At 37.9% G+C, this 19,107-nt stretch overlaps 1 protein-coding gene across 1 annotated transcript in view; it reads left to right on the plus strand.

The window, feature by feature from the left end:
• LOC119804049 (multiple epidermal growth factor-like domains protein 9) overlaps nucleotides 1-19,107 on the plus strand; it is a 191,124-nt gene that overhangs the window by 6,122 nt on the left and 165,895 nt on the right. Inside the window, 1 exon segment of the mRNA XM_042054297.1 lies at nucleotides 13,576-13,907. Within this exon segment, the coding sequence (XP_041910231.1) occupies nucleotides 13,576-13,907 (332 nt within the window).

A 19,107-nucleotide genomic window follows, 5' to 3' on the forward strand; every position in this document is an offset into this window, starting at 1 on the left:
AGACATCTTCTCTAGACTGATCTCATAACACATGTCTACTTACAATGTGTACTTTATACCTTCAATTTAAAATTGTACTCAGCCAACTTTGAGGTCCCTCTATAGCTCTCATTTTCAGTCAGTCCATCTTGCCCATTCTGCTATTTGCTGTCACCTCTAATTTTTTCTCTCCATTTTAACTTCCACATTAAGCACTCATTTTCTTTTATGTTCACTATCTCCTAAGAATTTCTTTCCTCTAAATTTTCTTACCTTAAAGTTGGATATCATTATGACATCAATGATTTTCTTCCCATTGCGAAGGAAAGATAATTTAATGGGTATTTTCGAACAATTACCATATTTAGCATATCACTATGCTAGAACTGGAGATAATTTTGCTTTATTTAATCATAACCATCCTGTGAGCAGATAGAATATTATATTTTATAGCTGGTGGAGCTGAGTTTTAGAAAAGTCAAGTAATTTGCCTCGGATCACCCCAGATTGAAAGTAGATCAGGTTTGAGCCTGCTTGACTGTCTGTTTCCTCTTGACTCTTTCTTTTATACCCCATTTGTGGCCATGGGCCATCAATTTATCTTATGACTCTGCTTTACACTGTGAAGACTTTTCCTTTACCGAGAGACCCCTTTACTCTCTCTTCCATAACTCTGCATGACTTATCCCAAATTCTTTTAAACCTCCCCTAATTTCCCCAGATTACTTCTATAGTACCTGTAAAGCATCATTATCGACAGATAAAATACTTTGCTGCAGTCATTTTTGTACATGTGTGTAATGACTGCTCTCTTAATAGCCTGGAAGCTTCCTAAGGGGAATAGCTATGTCTGTTCAGTTAAATGTATTTAGGACATAGAAGTATGAAGAGTAAACACATGCCTAGATGGGTAATTATTGAATAAGACAGTCTCAGGAACCATAATTTTCCTAATTATGCAGAACTAAAATGTCAGAAGAAACTTCCATTTTGTCTTCCCAATTAGAATGTAAGCTTTGTGACATGTTTTTTATATGATTTATTCATTTATGTCTTCTGTACTTAAAACTGTACCAGGATGATAAAAACAATCATTCCATAAGTGTACATAAAATAAATTTTACCACATTATTGGTCCCCAGATTTTCATATAAAAGGGAGTTTCATCTATTTAGAACAGTTTGGTTCATTAATTATTTGAGTGACAATTATGTGTTTAGTATTATAACTGGCGTTATGATGAAAAGATGTCCTCCAAACAGTTTACCGACATGATTATAATTGGTGATTATTGACAGTGTCAATATAGTTATTTTTATGAGATATCCTGCTGATTAAATGGACAGATTATTAGCATCCTGCTAAAACTTAGGCTTACCAAATTCCTTTCAACTATTCTGAGCAACTCTTTGCTCACCTCCAGAGTTACAGATATGACAGAGCCACATGACAACCACCCTGTGGCACAGCAGAATTTCTATTATGAAATTTCATAAAAACATATAGAAATCTAAAATTTTGAAAAACAAAAGTGCATTCTCCAAATTATGAAGTTTTTCCATTTGTGTTTTCTGAATAGATAATTTTTAATAATTGACTCCACTGAATATCTAAAACAAATATTTAAATGAATAATCCATATAATCAACATTTTCTTTAATTTTTGTCTAATATTTTCTACTATAATTTCTAAAAAGTGCAGGCAAGGTGACATTGTTAACTTCAAGACAGGCTATCTTTAGTTTTTTCCTATTTTCATAAATCAGGCAAAACACAAATGAATTTTTGGTATTAAATAAAAGCTGTGGTTAGGAGGATAAGTTGTAGCTTTTATAATGAAAATCAATGAGTTAAATTGGCCAGAACAAATAAGATGACAAAGGGTAATGATGAATGATAGAAAGTGAAAGAAACTGCAATTTATCTGTCTCTATCACCAGAATTTCTAGACCCCATCCTTCCCATCTTGTCTTATATGTCTTCTCTATACCTGTACACTCTGTAAAACACTATTTACAGTATGCCTCATAATCATGTTCGTTCTTGGTTTCCCCAAAGCGTGGATCAAAACATGGAATTCTGAAGCAGGAGAATGACACATGCCTTTAATCTCAACACGTAGGAGGCAAAACTGGCCTACAAAAAAAGTTCTAGGATACTCATAGTTAAATAGTAAGTCCCTTACTTAAAAACAAACATGTAATTCAAAATGCTCAACCACTTAACCAAATATTTATGGCAATCTATTGTTTTATACATTATACTGGTGGAAAAGACAAAAATCCTGATGAAATCTAAGTTTCTTAAAGAAAGATACTTGGGTAAAAATCCCCAAGGTAAATTATAATAACACATTCATTTCAAATGTTGTATTGTCTAATTTTTACAGAAAAAGGAAAAAGAGCAGTGAATTAAAGAATACAGTAAAGCAAAGTTTGAAGACAGACATGACAGAGGCAAGAGGTTTTCTATTCACTTTTAAGCTCTCCAGAAAAGCATTCTAAGAAGAAAAGGCCAAAGCAAAAATTCTTGTGCAGAAGAATGCCTGATAAGTTAGATGAAGGGCATAGAAGCCACAACAATGGAGCATGAGAGGAGAACAACAGACAAGAGATGAGTGTTAAAGGGGGAAATTTTCAGCTGTCTGATAGGCTGGCTTTTATTTAGAGAAAAGCGAGAGCCATTGAAGGGTATTTTTTTTGCACCTGACTGACTGTCAGTGTAGGAGGATTACTTTGCAGAGTTGTTGAGAAGATTGTAGGAGTTCTAGGAAACAAAGAAAACTCATTTAGGAGGGTGTTGGGGACCATTGATACAATGCTCACCCACTGAACAATTGTGTATTATTCGCATATTATATTATGGCTATAAAAGACAGATATTCTGATGAAACTTAAATTCCTTGTGGGAATATAGGTGGTTAAAGTCCCCCAAAGTAAGTTATATAATATTAGGACTATGAAAAATCTGGTTTTCAAAAACAAGCGAGAAAGAAGGGCAGCATTTAAAGAACAAGGCGAGTACTTGGTGTGGAAATGATCTGAAGCTTTCTAACAAGAGACATGACACAGTTCTACATCCACTGTGGACAGCGTAAACTGACAGGTGTCCCAACAGGTTGGAGTAGGTATGTGAGACAACGAAACAAAGAAAGACACAGAACCCTGAGTGAAGATATTTCACCCTAATAGTAGAAATGGAGACGGTGCTTGGAAGAGAAAGTCTGAAGGGTTAGGGGAGGTGCTTCGTTTGTGGTATAGGAAGTCTGAGCTACCCTATCAGTGCCATCAAAGTGCAACATGTATAATAGGCACTGGAAGGAGCTTGACGTGCTTAGAAACAGCATTTAAACATGTGGGGTTAATAAAATCACAAGGCAGGTGATGATGTGTAGAGATAAGATGAGGAAACTAAGAGAATTGTTCTAGGTATTTCAAATACTAAGAGGTGAGGAAGAAGTGCTGGTGTCAGCTAAGGAAACTGAAACCTGAAAGCATTTCTCTGAGATCGGAAAGCTGATAGCAATGTAAAATGAGGAGGATGCAGGGACCATACATGCGTCAAGGCACCTGTTCTGTGACATTTCCTCTCATTGACATGTTGCCTATGGGCAAAAGGCCCCTGAACTCTCTCACAAGTTATTGGAGCCCTAATTTTCCAGCACAGGGCTCTGGTACTTATCACCATTCGGTAAGTATTTGGTGACTAAAGTTGAAGGTAATGAAATACTGAAATGATTGAACTCAATATGCTTGCATCTAAAGCCATTCCTGCGCTTGAAAACAATGCTGGAAAGTGCCTACATGAACCTGGGGGAAAGTGGAAAACATAGAGAAGGTGTAGAATTTAAGTCAGTTGTGACTACTAGGCAAATCATCCCCAACACGAGACCTTAACACAAAGTGTTTAAAAGACCTTAAGCTTTAAGTGATCACTTGATTCCAGCAGTGGAAAATGTGTATGTATATCACCCTTACTAGGAAGAAGACCCCACAAAGGAAAGGAATGGTTTTCTTTTATTTTTCTTCTGATTTATCTCAGTCACCCACAGAAGTGCCCAGAACAGGATTGTTGAATGAATGAGTGCTTACAAAGTTAGGACTGGGTCTTTATCAATTGATCAAAGCCTCTTCCATCCATTTGGGAGTGGAGACAGAATGGTGGCAACATCCCAGTGGCAAGTTTCTAGAACATGCCAAAGTGGGTTAGTGGTACTGCATAAAGCTACTGTGTATTAGAGCACAGCTCATTCTGTTCCTGAAAGACTAGAACATAGTTGAACAAATGCTTTTTGTAGTATGATTGGGCATCTCTTGGGTAAATTCCCAAGAGTGGAATTGCTGGGTCCTGGGTAAGTTGATCCCTAATTTCCTGAGAAACCCGCCACATGCTTTCCAAAGTGGTTGCACAAGTGTGCATTCCCACCAGCAATGGATGGAGTGTACCGCTTACCCCACAACCTCTCTAGCAAAGGCTATCATTGGTGTTTTTTGATTTTAGCCAATCTGACAGGTATAAGATGGTATCTCAAAGTTGTTTTGATTGCATTTCCCTGATCGCTAAGGAGGTTGAGCATGAACCTTAAGTGCCTTTGGCCATTTGAACTTCTTCTGTTGAGATTCTCTGTTCAGTTCAGAGCCCCATTTTTTTAAATGGGTTTTAATCGCATTTAAAGTCTAGTCTCTTGAATTCCTTATATATTTGGAGATCAAACCTTTGTCAGTTGTGGGGTTGGTGAAGATCTTTCCCAGTCAGTAGGCTGCCTTTGTGAAGAAGAAGTGAAAGCCTGTGGAGATAATACGCGCGCGCGCACGCCGCGCGCGCGCATGTGTGTGTGTGGTGTGTGTGTGTGTGTGTTTTGTGTGTTGTGTGATAAGATTTTAAGTAGGATTACATTAGTGGGAAGAGAATAAAAAATGAAAGAGAGTTTAAAATAAGAAAAAAACCAAACATATAGTGCCTGATGATTTGATCACTGGTACAATAAAGGCAACTTTGACGACTGGGATATAATAAAGGATGGAAAAGAGTAGAAAGCTATTTTCTTTTGTCTTTTATTTTTGTTTGTTTGAGGCAGGGTAAAATAGGTTTGAAGGCTTGTTATGATTCTCCAGAACATAAATACATTTTTTCTGAATAAGAATTAAAGGTTAGCAGAAAGATCCCCAATGCCACCTGCCGATGGACTATCTGAATCCATGAATCTGATCAGTGTGAACAAGGAGGAGTACCTGACTCCATGAAGATGATCATTGAGAACAAGGAGAAGAGTATAGAGCAAAACAGTGAGTGTCAAAAGCAAACTTGTGAATGTGAACAAGAATTCCTGGAAAGAATCTGTGCCTGCAAGACTGAGACTACAGCAATGTGAGAGGTCGGAATGCTGCCGGTCTATAAACTCATAATCTTGGGCTAGCTTTAGCTTATGGCATCACCTCTTTGCTAGAACTAATATCCTTTGGCTAATAGATAAAGCGTTTGGAAATCTAGTGACTTAGCTTCCACCCAATATAAAAGCTAAGAGTTGTCATCAGATAACATCTGATATTATATAACAGTTTTTCCTATCTTGTTATGAAGACCTCTCTGATGTAATCCATAAGTATGTTTTAGATTACAATGATTTGTGATTTTGTTTTTTTTCTCTAAATTTCTAAAATTTCATGTTACTGCTTCCATGTTAAAACATGTTGATTTGGGTTAACCAAAACCTGCTGCTATAAAATTTTCTCCATTTGAGCGGGTGGTGGGTGCCACATGCTTTTAATTCCAGCCACTCCGGGAGGCAGAGGCAGGCAGATCTCTGTGAGTTCAAGGCCAGCCTGGTCTACAGAGTGAGTTTCCGGACAGCCAGGGTTGTTACAGAAAGAAACCCTGTCTCAAACCTCACCCCGTCCGGAAAAAAAAACCTCACAGGTTGTGGCAGCATATCCTTATATCCCCAGCGCTAACATGTGGCAGATCTATGGGCCCTGCTTGTCTGTCTACATGAAATGGTGATCTCAGGTTCTGGTCTCTAAGCGTAAGATGTAAAAACTATTGAGGGAAGCATCCTGATACCTACATCTTGCCTCCATAGTTGACTGCATGATGAAATACATCTGTACACATGTATTCATCACACACACACACACACCACACACACACACACACACACACCACCACTGTTCTTCAATTTCTCCTACCTGAATCTGTTAATATATAGCCAGAATTGCTCACAGAATCATTTGATGCTTTAGTGTTTTAAACTTGCTCCAAACATGTTCCAATGATCAATAGAAGTAAAAACATAACAAACATAACTGAAAAGATCTGATGCTAAACTTGAAAGCCAGGTAAATACTCTGAGAACTAGAAACAGAGAAGTGTGTCGCACAGGAATTACAGCTATTGGAGGCTATGGGTCTTCAAGTATTTGAGGGCAGACAGAGTCAATTTCTTCTGTAGTCAAAAGAGAATGAAAAATGTTGTACATAAATCCAAAGCTCAGCTCATGAATGAACAAGAGATGCATTTGACATTAGACAATAGCAAAAAAAATGGGAAGAAAAAGAACTTCAATTTTGTGCTGCCAACTGTCTGGAACACAGCTTTCAGCAAGCTGTGAAAACAGTGAGGTGGTAAGAGTAATCTTGGAACCAGAAAAACAATTCAGGCTATTCGGATCAGTGAAGCTGAGAATTTATTAAAAGATTTCCTTCTGGAGTTGGGAGAAGTGTGGTAGAAGACACTCAAAAACTGTTAGAGAAACATACAAACCCTTCATGTAAAATAAGTCTTCAAGCTCAAGTACCCAAATACATGAATGAATCTGAAGTAAAAATCAGATAGCCAAGAAAACCAATAATTAGAATTATTGTATGTAAAGCTACTAATTTTTAAATTCGAGCCAAGCTTTTGGGTAAGTTAGTAAAGGCATTGTGAAGGTAGAATGATGGCAGGCTTGCAACTGTCACCTCACTTCTTAGTGAAATGGAAGGATGAGAAAGAGCAAACACATGGAAGTCTGTGCCCACAGTATCTTAAGAGGTGAGGAAGTGGAGACCCTTGATTTATTAGAGCATGGAATATAGATTACCGGGGTCAAGCAGAGCTAAGGAAGTAGATATTAGTAAAAGAAAAGAACAAAAGAAAACAAAACAAAACCCAATGAACTATGGTGGAAGGGAACTCCTGACACTGAAGTGTGAATCCTGCAATTAGATACCGAGATTGAGGCATAAAATGATACAGTAGTGAGAACTTTACTTATTTATTTGATGCAATTAATGATTGCAAAAATTTATTCATGTGCTCATTAATAAAACCTCCCTCTTTAACTTCTCTTATTATCCTGTTACAGATGGAGAATCAGCCAGACAATTAAAAAAAGGCACTCAATATTACATATTAAGCCAAAATAATTGGATGCCAATGTTTCATCTAGGACTTCTTCTTTAATAATTATCTAATACACATTATGCTTTTTGCCTTATACATAGACAAGAATTGATATTGCATAATTAGAAACTATTCCCTAAGTCAGTGTAATGGTTTCCAGAATTCAGACATGACAGGTCTTGATTTGGTGGGTCATGTTTTTCCTGGAGTTCTTCATCCCTCTGGCTCCTACATTCTTTCTTCCATTTTTCCCACTGGATTCCCCGATCTCCTGAGGTGGTAGGAGGCAGTGGAGGAAACCTCTAATTTAGACTCTCTTTCCCAAATAATATCTGCCAGTGGGTCTCTGCACCCGCTCCATATCTGCGGCCAGAGCAAGCCTATATGATGACAATTGGCTAAGGTGCAGATTTATGAGTATAGCAAAATATCATTATGAATCATTTAATTAATTTTTTTTGCCAGTGGTGATTTTTTTCTACCTAAGTCTCTGGGCTATTAATTTTGGTTTCTGGCCAGCAAGGCAAATGTACGGCATGCTTTCCATCTTCATTGAATGTTGCCTGAAGTTAAACTAAACCTGGTTGGCTTCTCCCACTAGTTCTTGACCACCATTGCCTCTGCCCATCTTATAGGGAGGAAAGATTGTAGTTTTGTGCCTGGGTTGGTTGGTGTCTGGGTTTCCCTTTTTATAACCTGGAGAGTATCTTTTTACACCAAAGAGACTAGAATGCAGGAGCGAAGGCTTCATGCAGGCACCAGCTCACCTCTCCACATTCATTGAGATGTGGTGGCTGGTGTAAGATGGAATCTCAAAATCGTTTTGATTTGCATTTTCCTGATGGCTAAGGCTATTGAACATTTCTTTAGGTATTTTTCAGCCATTTGAGATTTTTCTCATTTAGGAATTCTCTTGTTTATATCTGTGTGTAATATTTAATTGGAATGTTCATTTTTTGATATCTAGTTTCTGAGTTCTTTGTTAATTTGACTTATTAGCCCTCTGTCAGATGTGGAGTTGGTGAAAGTTTTTTCCTATTTTTGTAAGAAAACCTGCTGCTTTGTCTGAATGACAGTTGTATTTGCCTTTCACAAGTTTTTCCGTTTCAGTAGGTACCATTTATTGATTGTCGATCTTAGTGCCTGCACTATTGTTCAGAAAGTCGTCTCCTGAGCCAGTATGTTCAAGGCTATTCCCCACTTTCTCTTCTATCAGGTTCAGTGTATCTGGTTTAGTGTTGAGGTCTTTGATCCACTTGTACATGAGGACAATGTAGAGTTTTATGTGGTAAATATGGCTCTATTTCATTCTTTTACATGTATAAGGCTGGCCAGTGTGGCCTATTCTACTTTTCTTATCCTCAGGCAAGTTTTATTTATTAAAATACAAATGAAATGCTACTACTTTTTTGTCTAAAATAAAAAGAAGGCTATAACTAATATAAGAAAAAACTATATACAGTAAGTACAATAGCTATATATGAAATATTACAGGCAATTAATACATCAACAATGTCTAGTTCATTTGTATTTGACAAATTCAGATAAAATACTCCATATATATCCTATCTTGGTGAGTCCAAAGTCTTGTACCTGGTTTGGGAAGTCCTTCTGTATATGTGTTGCTTTCATTGGTTAATGAATAAAGAAACTGCCTTGGTCTGTTTATAGGGCAGAGTATAGGCAGGAAAAACTATACTGGATTACTGGATGAAAGAAGGCAGAGTCATGAAAAGCCATGTAGCCCCACAGGAGACAGATGCTGGGGACAGAACATTACACTGTAAGCCGAAGTTTACGTGGTAGTATGCAGATTAATGGAAGCTGGGCTAGATTAAGATTTAAGAATTAGTCAATAAGAAGCTAGAGCAAATGGGGCCAAGCAGTGATTTAATTAATACAGTTTCTGTGTGGTTATTTTGGGGTTGAGCAGTCAGGAACAAACAAGTGGTCTCTTATAACATGTAACCTAATTTACTTTCTATCAAACTTGGTATCTGTATCATATAAACAAGAAAGACTATAGCTATCTAGACTTCAACTCCCTCAGAGACCCAGGAAAGAAATAAAAATTAACTGAGTAAGCAGGAAGTTCAAGCAAGCATCTTTTAAAAATAGGAGAAATGAAAGAAACAGATGGATTCCTGGAGAGTCACCAAAAGTCCTCTGTGGTGTTAGGGGCATCCATCTTCAGCCAACAGGCCCAGAATATCAGATAGACTTTTCTGTGAAGCAGGATATTCTTAAGAGTTGTCCCTCCTTGTCTTGACATGTTTGGCAGTCACTTTCTTTGTGTACTTGTTGTCTAATTGGGACAGTTGTACTGTCAGTAGTTGAGGCAGGGGCATTATCTTGCCCAGAGGACTTACTTTTGCCACAAAGAAAGTAAACTCCATGTGGAGTTTCTTTAATGTCCATTATCTTCTCTAAAGTAGATTAGTGCTGCCAGGAGCAGACATGCGTCATTGTCATAATAAAGAACCTATGTTATTAACACATTTTAAATACCATATTCTGTATCTCTCTGAAGTTTTTTTTAAGATGACCTGTCTATCTAAAATATATCTTTGTTTGTCCTTGAAAACTTACCAATATGACTACAAATTCGAGAATAATAAGTGGACTAATTACAACCTGCATTTCCTTATTATCTTAAAACAGTTGGTAGTAATGATTTTCAAGGACTAGAGGTTTGTATTACATTATTAAATAAGCTGTATTGGTACAATAGCTTGAACAAGATTAAAAGCATATGTCTAGTATTTTTTAACAAAATTAAATCTCAAATTTGTATCAATATACAAAATGTTGTAAACAGTATACAAAAGCCAACCCAATGTAAAAAATTTACAACTAGTAGTGTTTTTTTTAATTTTTTTTTTAAATTTTTTTAATTTTTTTGTTTTGTTTTGTTTTTTGAGACAGGGTTTCTCTGTGGCTTTGGAGCCTGTCCTGGAACTAGCTCTTGTAGACCAGGCTGGTCTCGAACTCACAGAAATCCGCCTGCCTCTGCCTCCTGAGTAGTTGTTTTATAAAAGTAGATTCAATAATCTACCACTTTATCTTATCATGTCTATGTCTTCCCTTTTCTCTTTCCAAAATAGATTCAATAATGTACCCTTTATCCTATCATAGCTATATTCCTCGTTTTCTTTTCAAAATAAGAAACTTGAATCTAATCTCCTTTGTTTAGCTTTTATTTCTGACCATTATCCATAACAACTTATAAGTAAAACACTAAACAAAGACAAATATTCATAATCCATTTTTTGAGAATGTGGGTATAGGTTTCTAGGCTACTAATAATCTAGGGGACACTGATAAACTTATGGGAATCAAAGAAATTTTAGGATTATGGCCAAGTCCTGACTGGAGTATTCTGTGAGGCTGGATCATCAGCCAGCAGTCTTGAAGCTGTTTTGGAGGTAGAACTCAGACGAAAGTGCAACAGAGATGCTCTAATATTTTGGTTCATCTATGCCATCATTCCCATTAGAGATATTTCAAGGTGTCTTTCCTTGTAGTAAGGAGCTGTGGGCAGGCCTGCTTTTCATCCCACCCGGCTCCTGGCCACCAGTTAGCTTATGCCCTGAAATAACAACACGAAAACTATATTCATTTAAATACTGCCTGGCCCATTAGTTTCAGCGTCTTATTATCTAATTCTCACATCTTGACTAACCTATATCTAATAATCTGTGTAACACCACGAGTGGTGTCTTACCAGGAAAGATTCAGCATGTCTGACCTGGTGGCTGACTCCATCTCATCTGACCCAGACAGGAGAGGCATGGCGATTGCCCGAGGCATCTGTCTCACTCCCAGCATCCTGTTCTGTCTACTCCACCCACCTATGTTCTAACCTATCAGTTTCTTTATTAATTAACCAATGAAACAGCAGATAGATAGAAACACTCCTACATCACTTCCTAAATTAAACTATATTTTTTCTTAACCAAGAATGAATCAACAGACTCTCATTTCCTGTGGAAACAAAAGCAAAACTTTTTTCCAAAGTAACATATATTTTCACTTAAATTTTGAAATCAAGGTATCTTCAAAATATATAGGTTGGATTAATCCAGCAGCATTTATAATCAAATGTCTTTTAAGAGCTTGTGCTCCTTCTTCAGAAGTCATTTCAGAGACAACACAATAACATACAGTATCCAGATTCTCTGTGTATTTTCATCTTTACATGGAAGCTAAGCTGGGATGGATGGAAGCTGGTAGCATTAGTTTTTTTCCCGAACCTAGATGTCTAGGTTTAGGTTTAGCTCTGGCCTGTGCTGGTGGCTATAAAGATTCAGATAAACAGTTTTTTCATGAATTTGTACCCCAAACTATGGGCACTGAGAATAAGGTATTTTCTTTTGTGTTTGGATGGAATGTTCTATAAGGTTCACTTGGTTTATACTCTGAGTTATCTATAACATTTATCTGTTTAACTTTCCTCTTGATGACCTGTCAGTTAATGAGAGTGGGGTACTGACAACTTCTGCTAGTAAAGGTCAATATGTGATTTAAGCTGTTAGCAGTGTTTCTTTAACAAAGGTGGATGCCCTTGTGTTTGAGGTATAGATGTTAAGAATTGAAATGTCAACTTGGTGGATTTTTATTTTGATGAATATGTGATATCCTTTCCTATTTCTTTTGATCAATTTTGGTTTGAAGTATATGTAGGAATTAAAATGGATACAGCAGTTTGCTTCTTTCATCAATTTGCTTAGAGTATCTTCTAAACCTTTGCCCTGAGGTAATGTCTATTCTTGATATTGTGGTGTATTTCTTGGATGCAGCAGAAGGATGGATCCCATTTTCATATCCAATCTATAATCTGTGTCTTTTTATTTGGGAGTTGAGGCCAGTGGTATTGAGAGATATCAATGATTAATAATTTCTGTTATTTTGTGGTTTGTTGGTGGAGGCTTTGATGTTGGTGTGTGTGTGTGTGTGTGTGTATTTCCCTTCTCTTGGTTCTACTAGTGTCAGGTTATTTATTTCCCTTGTTTTCATGGGTACAGGTAAATTGCTTGGTTTGGATTTTTCCTTCTAGCACCTTCTTTGTGGCTTTATTTGCATATAGGTATTGTTCAAATTTGACTTTATCATGGAATATCTTATTTTTTCTATCTCTAGTGATTGAAATTTTTGTTGGATAGAATAATTTGGGTTGGTATCACTGGTATCTTACAGTTTTTAGTACATCTATTCAAGTCTGTCTGTCTTTTAGGGTCTTGATGGAGAAATCAGGTATAATTCTAATAAATCTGCCAGTATATGATTTCTGGAATTTTTCTCTTGCAACTTTTAATATTCATTTTTATTTTTTCACTATGCTTGCTTAGTGTTTTGAATATTATATGATGAGGGACTTTCTTTTCTGGTCCAATCCATCTGGTGTCCTGTGTGCTTCTTGTACCTTCACAGGCATCTCCTTCTTTATGTTAGGAAAAGTTTTCTTCTATGATTTTGTTGAAAATATTTTCTGGGCTTTTGAGCTAAGATTCTTCTTCTTCCTCTATTCCTATTATTAGTAGGTTTGGTCTTTTCATAGTGCCCCAGATTTCCTGGATGTTTGTGTCAAGAATTTTGTAGATTTGACATTTTCTTTAACCAATGTATCTATTTTTTCTACCATATCTTCAGTGCCTGAGATTCCCTCTTCCATCTCTTGTATAATGTTGGTAAAGTTTGTTTTTGTAGTTCCTGATTGCATTCCTAAGATTATCATTTCCAGAATTACATCAGTTTGTGTCTTCTTTATTTCTTCTATTCCTATTTTCAGATCTTGAACAGTTTTATTTGTTTCCCTCAACTGTTTTTCTTGGCTTTCTTAAAGGGATTTATTCATTTCCTAGGATTATTTGTGGTTTCCTGGCTTTCTTTGAGGGATTTATTTCCTCTAATTGTTTGTTTGTGCTTTCTGGAATTTCATTAGGGACTTTACTCATTTTCTCTTTAAGTAGCTCTATCACATTGATTTTTAAGGCCTTCTTATGTCTCAACTATGTTGCAATATTAAGGGCCTAATATGCTAGGATAACCAGGCTCTGATGGAGTCATATTTCCCAGGCTCTTATTGATTGTGTTCTTATGCTGGCATCTATGCATCTGGGTTTGTGGTCATTATAAGTCTAGGTTCAGCTTTCTGAATTTGTCTTTATTGGGTGGATGTTTTGTACTTTGGTTCCTATTTTTCCTCTGGATTTTCAGAGACTGTGTTAGCTATGTATTACCTGTTTTACTTACATACCTGGTTAATGTGATCACTGGAATTCTTGCTGGTTTTGGAGGCTGGATGAGGGGAGGCTATGGGAAATGGTTTGTTGTAGCACTAGGACCAACTCTGAGAATTGGGTCTTGGGTAACAGAGAGAATGGAGAATGTCAGAGAACCAACCTTCCTGGTCTTCTTTCAGGGGTGGCCTGTGATTGAGCCGGGGGTGTTGGTGTCCACATCTGTTGGGAACTGGGACACAGTGACAAGGAGGGGAGGAAGGGCCAGGGGTGGTTTGTGGGATCCAGAGGTGGCATGGACAGGGGGAGGTAAAGCTGCCACTGCTGTTTTGTTGTAGTACTAGGTAAGACCCCAGAATTGGGTGTAGGGTATCAGAGTCAGAAGGTCCAAGGCTAGCCTACCTGGTCTTCTAGCAGGCATGGCCTATGGTTGAACATGTCAGTAATTGTGATTCTTCATGTGTGTTTAAGTATCTCTTAAGTCATTTAAACACAAAATTCTGTTGCTTTACATCTACCATTCATTCCATGGCAAATATGTTGTGAATCATTACTGCCCCACAGTAATAAGTATGATATGTTTTGATCCTAGAACAGTTTTGAATTTTTATGTGCTGAAAATGAGGGGAAATTAGAAATTGAAATGTTAAGAATTTTGTATGTACCTCACTGGAGAGCTTCTGGAATGTATATGGAAAACTCAGATTCCAAATTTAAAGTCAAGAATATTCATCTAATTTTTGCTTTTCTTTATGGATTTCAGATGTTCCCTCCCCGTTTTGAACATAAGAATGTCCAGGATATATAAAATCTCCATGAAACAAATCATGGAAACATTTGAAGACAGCATTAGAAGATTAGGTAAATCACTACCATTCCTATGTTCCAATGTCAAGTATATTAAGAAAGAAATCAGGGAAACAATTCCATTCACAGTAGTCTGAAGATTTTTATTTTTTGGTATAACCTAACTGACAAGTGAAAGACATATACAACAAAAAAATTGAAACTATGAAGAAAGCAATGTTCTCCCATGCCAGGAAATGGAGAGAGCTCCAATGTTAATAAATTGGTAGGATTAATATTGTAAAAATTGTCATCCTACCAAAAGCAATCTATAAATTCATCACAACTCTCATCAAAATCCCAAAACAATTTTCTCAGAAAATGAAAACACAGTATTAAAACTCATGTGAAAATATAAAATACCCTGGATAGCAAGAAAAAACACTGCTGGAGATACCATCATTCCTGACTTTTAAACTGTATTACATAACTGTGGTGATAAACACAGTATGTACTGGCATAAAAAGAGACACACTGGTTAGTACAGCTGAATAGAGGGCCCAAATATTAGGCCATAAAAACTTGATTTTTGACAATAAGCAAAAAATAAACATTCAAAAAAGACAGTATCTTCAATAAATGGTCCTGGACAAATTAGATAATTACATGTAGAAGAAAGAAATTGGATCTTTATCTAGCCTCCCATACAAACTCAAGTGGGCCAGTTACCTCAACATAAAACCCGATATAATGAATCGGCTAGAAAAAAAATAAAAATTGGCTTCAACTTTTAGACATAAGAAAAAAATTTGTGAACAAGACACTCAATTTCTAAAAAGGGATTTTTTTAAAATAAAAATTTGACAATTTGGACCTCATGAAGTTAAAATCCTATACCGCAAAGAACATAATCAGTTGATCGAAGAGGCAGCCTACAGAATGGGAAAAGGACTGTTCTAGAATGTACAAAGAACTAAAAGCACTAAACATCAGCAAAACTTACTTAACATGAAGAAACCTACTTAAAATGGGTTATGGAACTAAACAGATAGTTCTCAAAAGAAAAAGACAAACTACGAACTGATATTTAATGTTCACAGTGTTAGCCATTAGTGACATGCAAATTAAAACAACTTTGAGATTTCATTTCACCTATATCAAAAGAGACAAGATCAAGAAAACAAATAACATTGATGCTGGTGCTGATGCAGGGAAAGGGAAACACTTTTCACTGTTGGTAGGAATGCCAACTGGTGCGACCACTGTTGGAATCATTGCAGAGTTCCTCAAGGCTAGAAATACCATTTGAGCGAGCTACATCACTTCTGGGCATATACCAAAAGGATTATATATCCTAATTATTCACCCATGTTTATTGCTGCTTGATTTACAATAACTCATGGGTGCAATAATGGCATGAATATTATGGGGGTAACAACCACTTTGTGACTGAATTTAAAATTCACCCCACAAAACAAAGTTCATAGTGAGTAGGCCAAAAACCTGTAGGATGGTAGTCCTAGGTCCAAGAGAGAGCCTAGTACTATTATTCTCCCAAATGGACATAATTTCAAACTGCCTTCTAAATATTTATTATTTTATTTTTGAGATTATAATATAATTGCAACATTTCCCCTTCTCTTTTTCATCCTAAGACTACCATATAACCTTCCTCTCTCTCTTTCAATTTAATGGCCTCTTTTTTTTTCATAAATTGTTGCTACGTGAACATACATACGTTTGGACTTGTATTTTTTTTTTCATGGTTTTTTTTTTTATATTTAAAAATTTCCATCTCCTCCCCTCCTCCTCCCCATTCCCTCCCCTCCCCTCCACCCATACCCCCTCCCCTCCCTCCCTCTCCAAGCCAAGGAGCCATCAGGGTTCCCTACTCTATGTTAAGACCAAGGTCCTTCCAACTCCCCCCAGGTCCAGGAAGGTGATCGACCAAGCTGAGAAGCCTCCCACAGAGCCCGTCCATGCAGAAGAATCAGAGCCCAGTGCCATTGTCCTTTGCTTCTCAGTCAGCTCCCACTGTCGGCCACATTCAGAGAGTCCGGTTTGGTCGCATGTTCCATCAGTCCCATTCCAACTGGAGTTGGTGATCTCCCACTAGTTCTGTCCCACTGTCTTCATGGGTGAATGCACCCCTCACGGTCCTGACTTTCTTTCTCATGTTCTCTCTCCTTCTGCTCCTCATCAGGACCTTGGGAGCTCAGTCCAGTGCTCCAATGTGGGGCTCAGTCATTTTCTTCATCTATCGCCAGGTGGAGGTTCCCTCATGGTGCTGACTTTCTTTCTCATGTTCTCTCTCTTTCTGCTCATCAGGACCTTGGGAGCTCAGTCCGGTGCTCCAATGTGGGGCTCAGTCATTTTCTTCATCTCTCGCCAGGTGGAAGTTCAGTCCAGATGGAATTGCAGGGCACAGGATCAGGGATTCCAGGCAGCCCAGGGACGCCGCCCAGACAAAAGGGCTGGACTTGTATTTTTTAAATACATTTAAGGGATGTCTTTGGATTCTCAATCACCAATCATTTCATGTTCATTTTGTGTGTGTGTGTGTGTGTGTGTGTGTGTGTGTGTGTGTGTCTGCCTAAGTGTCGGTAGAAACATGACTTAATACCACAATGTGTGTAAACAGGATGACCTTCCTAAGTCAGTTTTCTCCTTCAACCATAGGATCCATGGATCCATCCAGTCATGGAACTCAGGTAGCCCAGTGTACTGGCTGGCTTTGTGTGTAAACTTGATATAAGCTAGAGTCAACAGAGGAAGGAGCCTCAGCTGCAGAAATGCCTCAATGAGATGCAACTGTAAAATATTTTCTCATCTAATGATATCTGGGCAAGGGCCCAGTCCATAGTGGGTAGTACCATCTTTTTTTGCAAGTTATCAAATTTCTCTTTTATTATGCTGCCATTCACAGTTTTAACATCAATAAAATGCTGATAAGTTTTTAACCTAACTCTGGCAGAGTACGACCACTATCCTCCAAGATCAGGATTGTAAATTCTCCTTGTTTTTTTTTTTTTTAATTAAAAATTTCTGCCTCCTCCCCGCCTCCCATTTACCTCCCCCTCCCCCCTCAACTCCCCCTCCCTCTCCTGTCCGAAGATCAGTAAGGGTTCCCTGACATGTGGGAAGTCCAAGTTCCTCCCCCTCTCCATCCAGATCTAGGAAGGTGAGCATCCAAACAGGCTTTCCCCCCCCCCCCCCAAGCCAGTATGTGTAGTAGCATCAAAACCCAGTGCCATTGTCCTTGGCTTCTCAGCAGCCCTCATTGTCCGCCATGTTCAGGGAGTCCGGTTTTACCCCGTGCTTTTTGAGTCCCAGTCCAGGTGGCCATACCATTTTGAGCTGCTGGTCCTGGGTTCTATCGGGAATCGGGCTGATCAAGCCACAGGAAGTGAGCCAGCAAACAGCATTATGCCTTCTGCCTCCAGGATCCTGCCCTGTTTGAGTTCCTGTCCTGACTCTCTTCAGTGATGAACAGCAATGTGGACGTGCAAGTCTAATAAACCTTCTCCTCCAGAACTTGCCTTTTTATTATGGTGTTTCATGGCAGCAGTAGAAACTCTAAGACATCAGGCTTGGGTAACAAGAAGTTTTAACTGCCGAGCCACACCACCAGCCTGATACTAGATACTTAGCATCATTTTCTATGACCTGTTCATCTTGAATGTTTGCTGCCTTTTTGATCTTCCTCTGCCTGCATTTTTTTCCCTGTAGCTTCATGACAGGGTGTATACAGCCTTGATATATTGCCAGCCACCCTCATGTCCTCAAGACATTGAGTGGTGGTCATTAGACTAATGAGCATATGTGCTATGATGTTGAGCGTTTTAAAGATAATCAATGGAAGCTCATCTTCTTGTTATTTTTCTAGTCAAGACCTTAAGTGCCTTAAGTCAGTGGTAGGCACAGTTTGTTTCTCCTGTTATCACAGAGCCAGCGGTTCTTCCTTTGCAGGCATACCCTGTAGGGGAGTATGGACCAACACAGCTACTTGGTTAGGTGGCAGATCCTCTGTCATTTCAAAATAGCATGCTGGTGCTTCCTGTTTGAGAATTCTGGGAGTAACAGGTTTCACTGAAATTGCCTCCAGGATTTTTAGAGTCTTTAATTGCTTCACCAATATCTTGACTAAATTTTTCAATAGCAGGTGGCACTTTTATTCTTCTTCAATTCCAAACACTGTTTCCTCATATTTTGGTTATAGAACACTGTGTGCACCATGTCTCCAATGGAACATTACAAGTTATGCGGTGACAATCTTTCATGCTTTGTTTATTTTTAGAGTCTTGTTTTTTTCTACCCTTTACTTCCCCCTGTCTGTGAGCTTTTCAGTGACTATTATTGGACTCATCCAGAGACACCAAGGCAAAACTTGGACACACAAATGAGATGCCTTTGCTACTGTACTGCAGTTTGCAATCTCTTAGAAAGCAAGGGACATCTTTCTTTCCAAAAAAAAGAATTTCAAAACCTAAACTCCAAAAGAACAAAATAAAGGAAAAAAACCAAACAAAAATCCCCAAATAAAAACTTTTAATTCACAGCTCCTTTGAGACCCATTTCTTTTAGGCTTCTTATAACAGTGACTCTTCTCCTTCACTTAAAGCCAAAATGACAAGGATCAATTTAGATTGAATTCTATGGGTCTCAAAATCGCAGAAAGCCATGGCATGGAAGTTCAGGGGCTCTGGTGTCTAAGAGCACTACT

Source organism: Arvicola amphibius, chromosome 18 (genome assembly GCF_903992535.2).
Source record: "Arvicola amphibius chromosome 18, mArvAmp1.2, whole genome shotgun sequence".
In the NCBI taxonomy this organism is placed as follows: Eukaryota; Metazoa; Chordata; class Mammalia; order Rodentia; family Cricetidae; genus Arvicola; species Arvicola amphibius.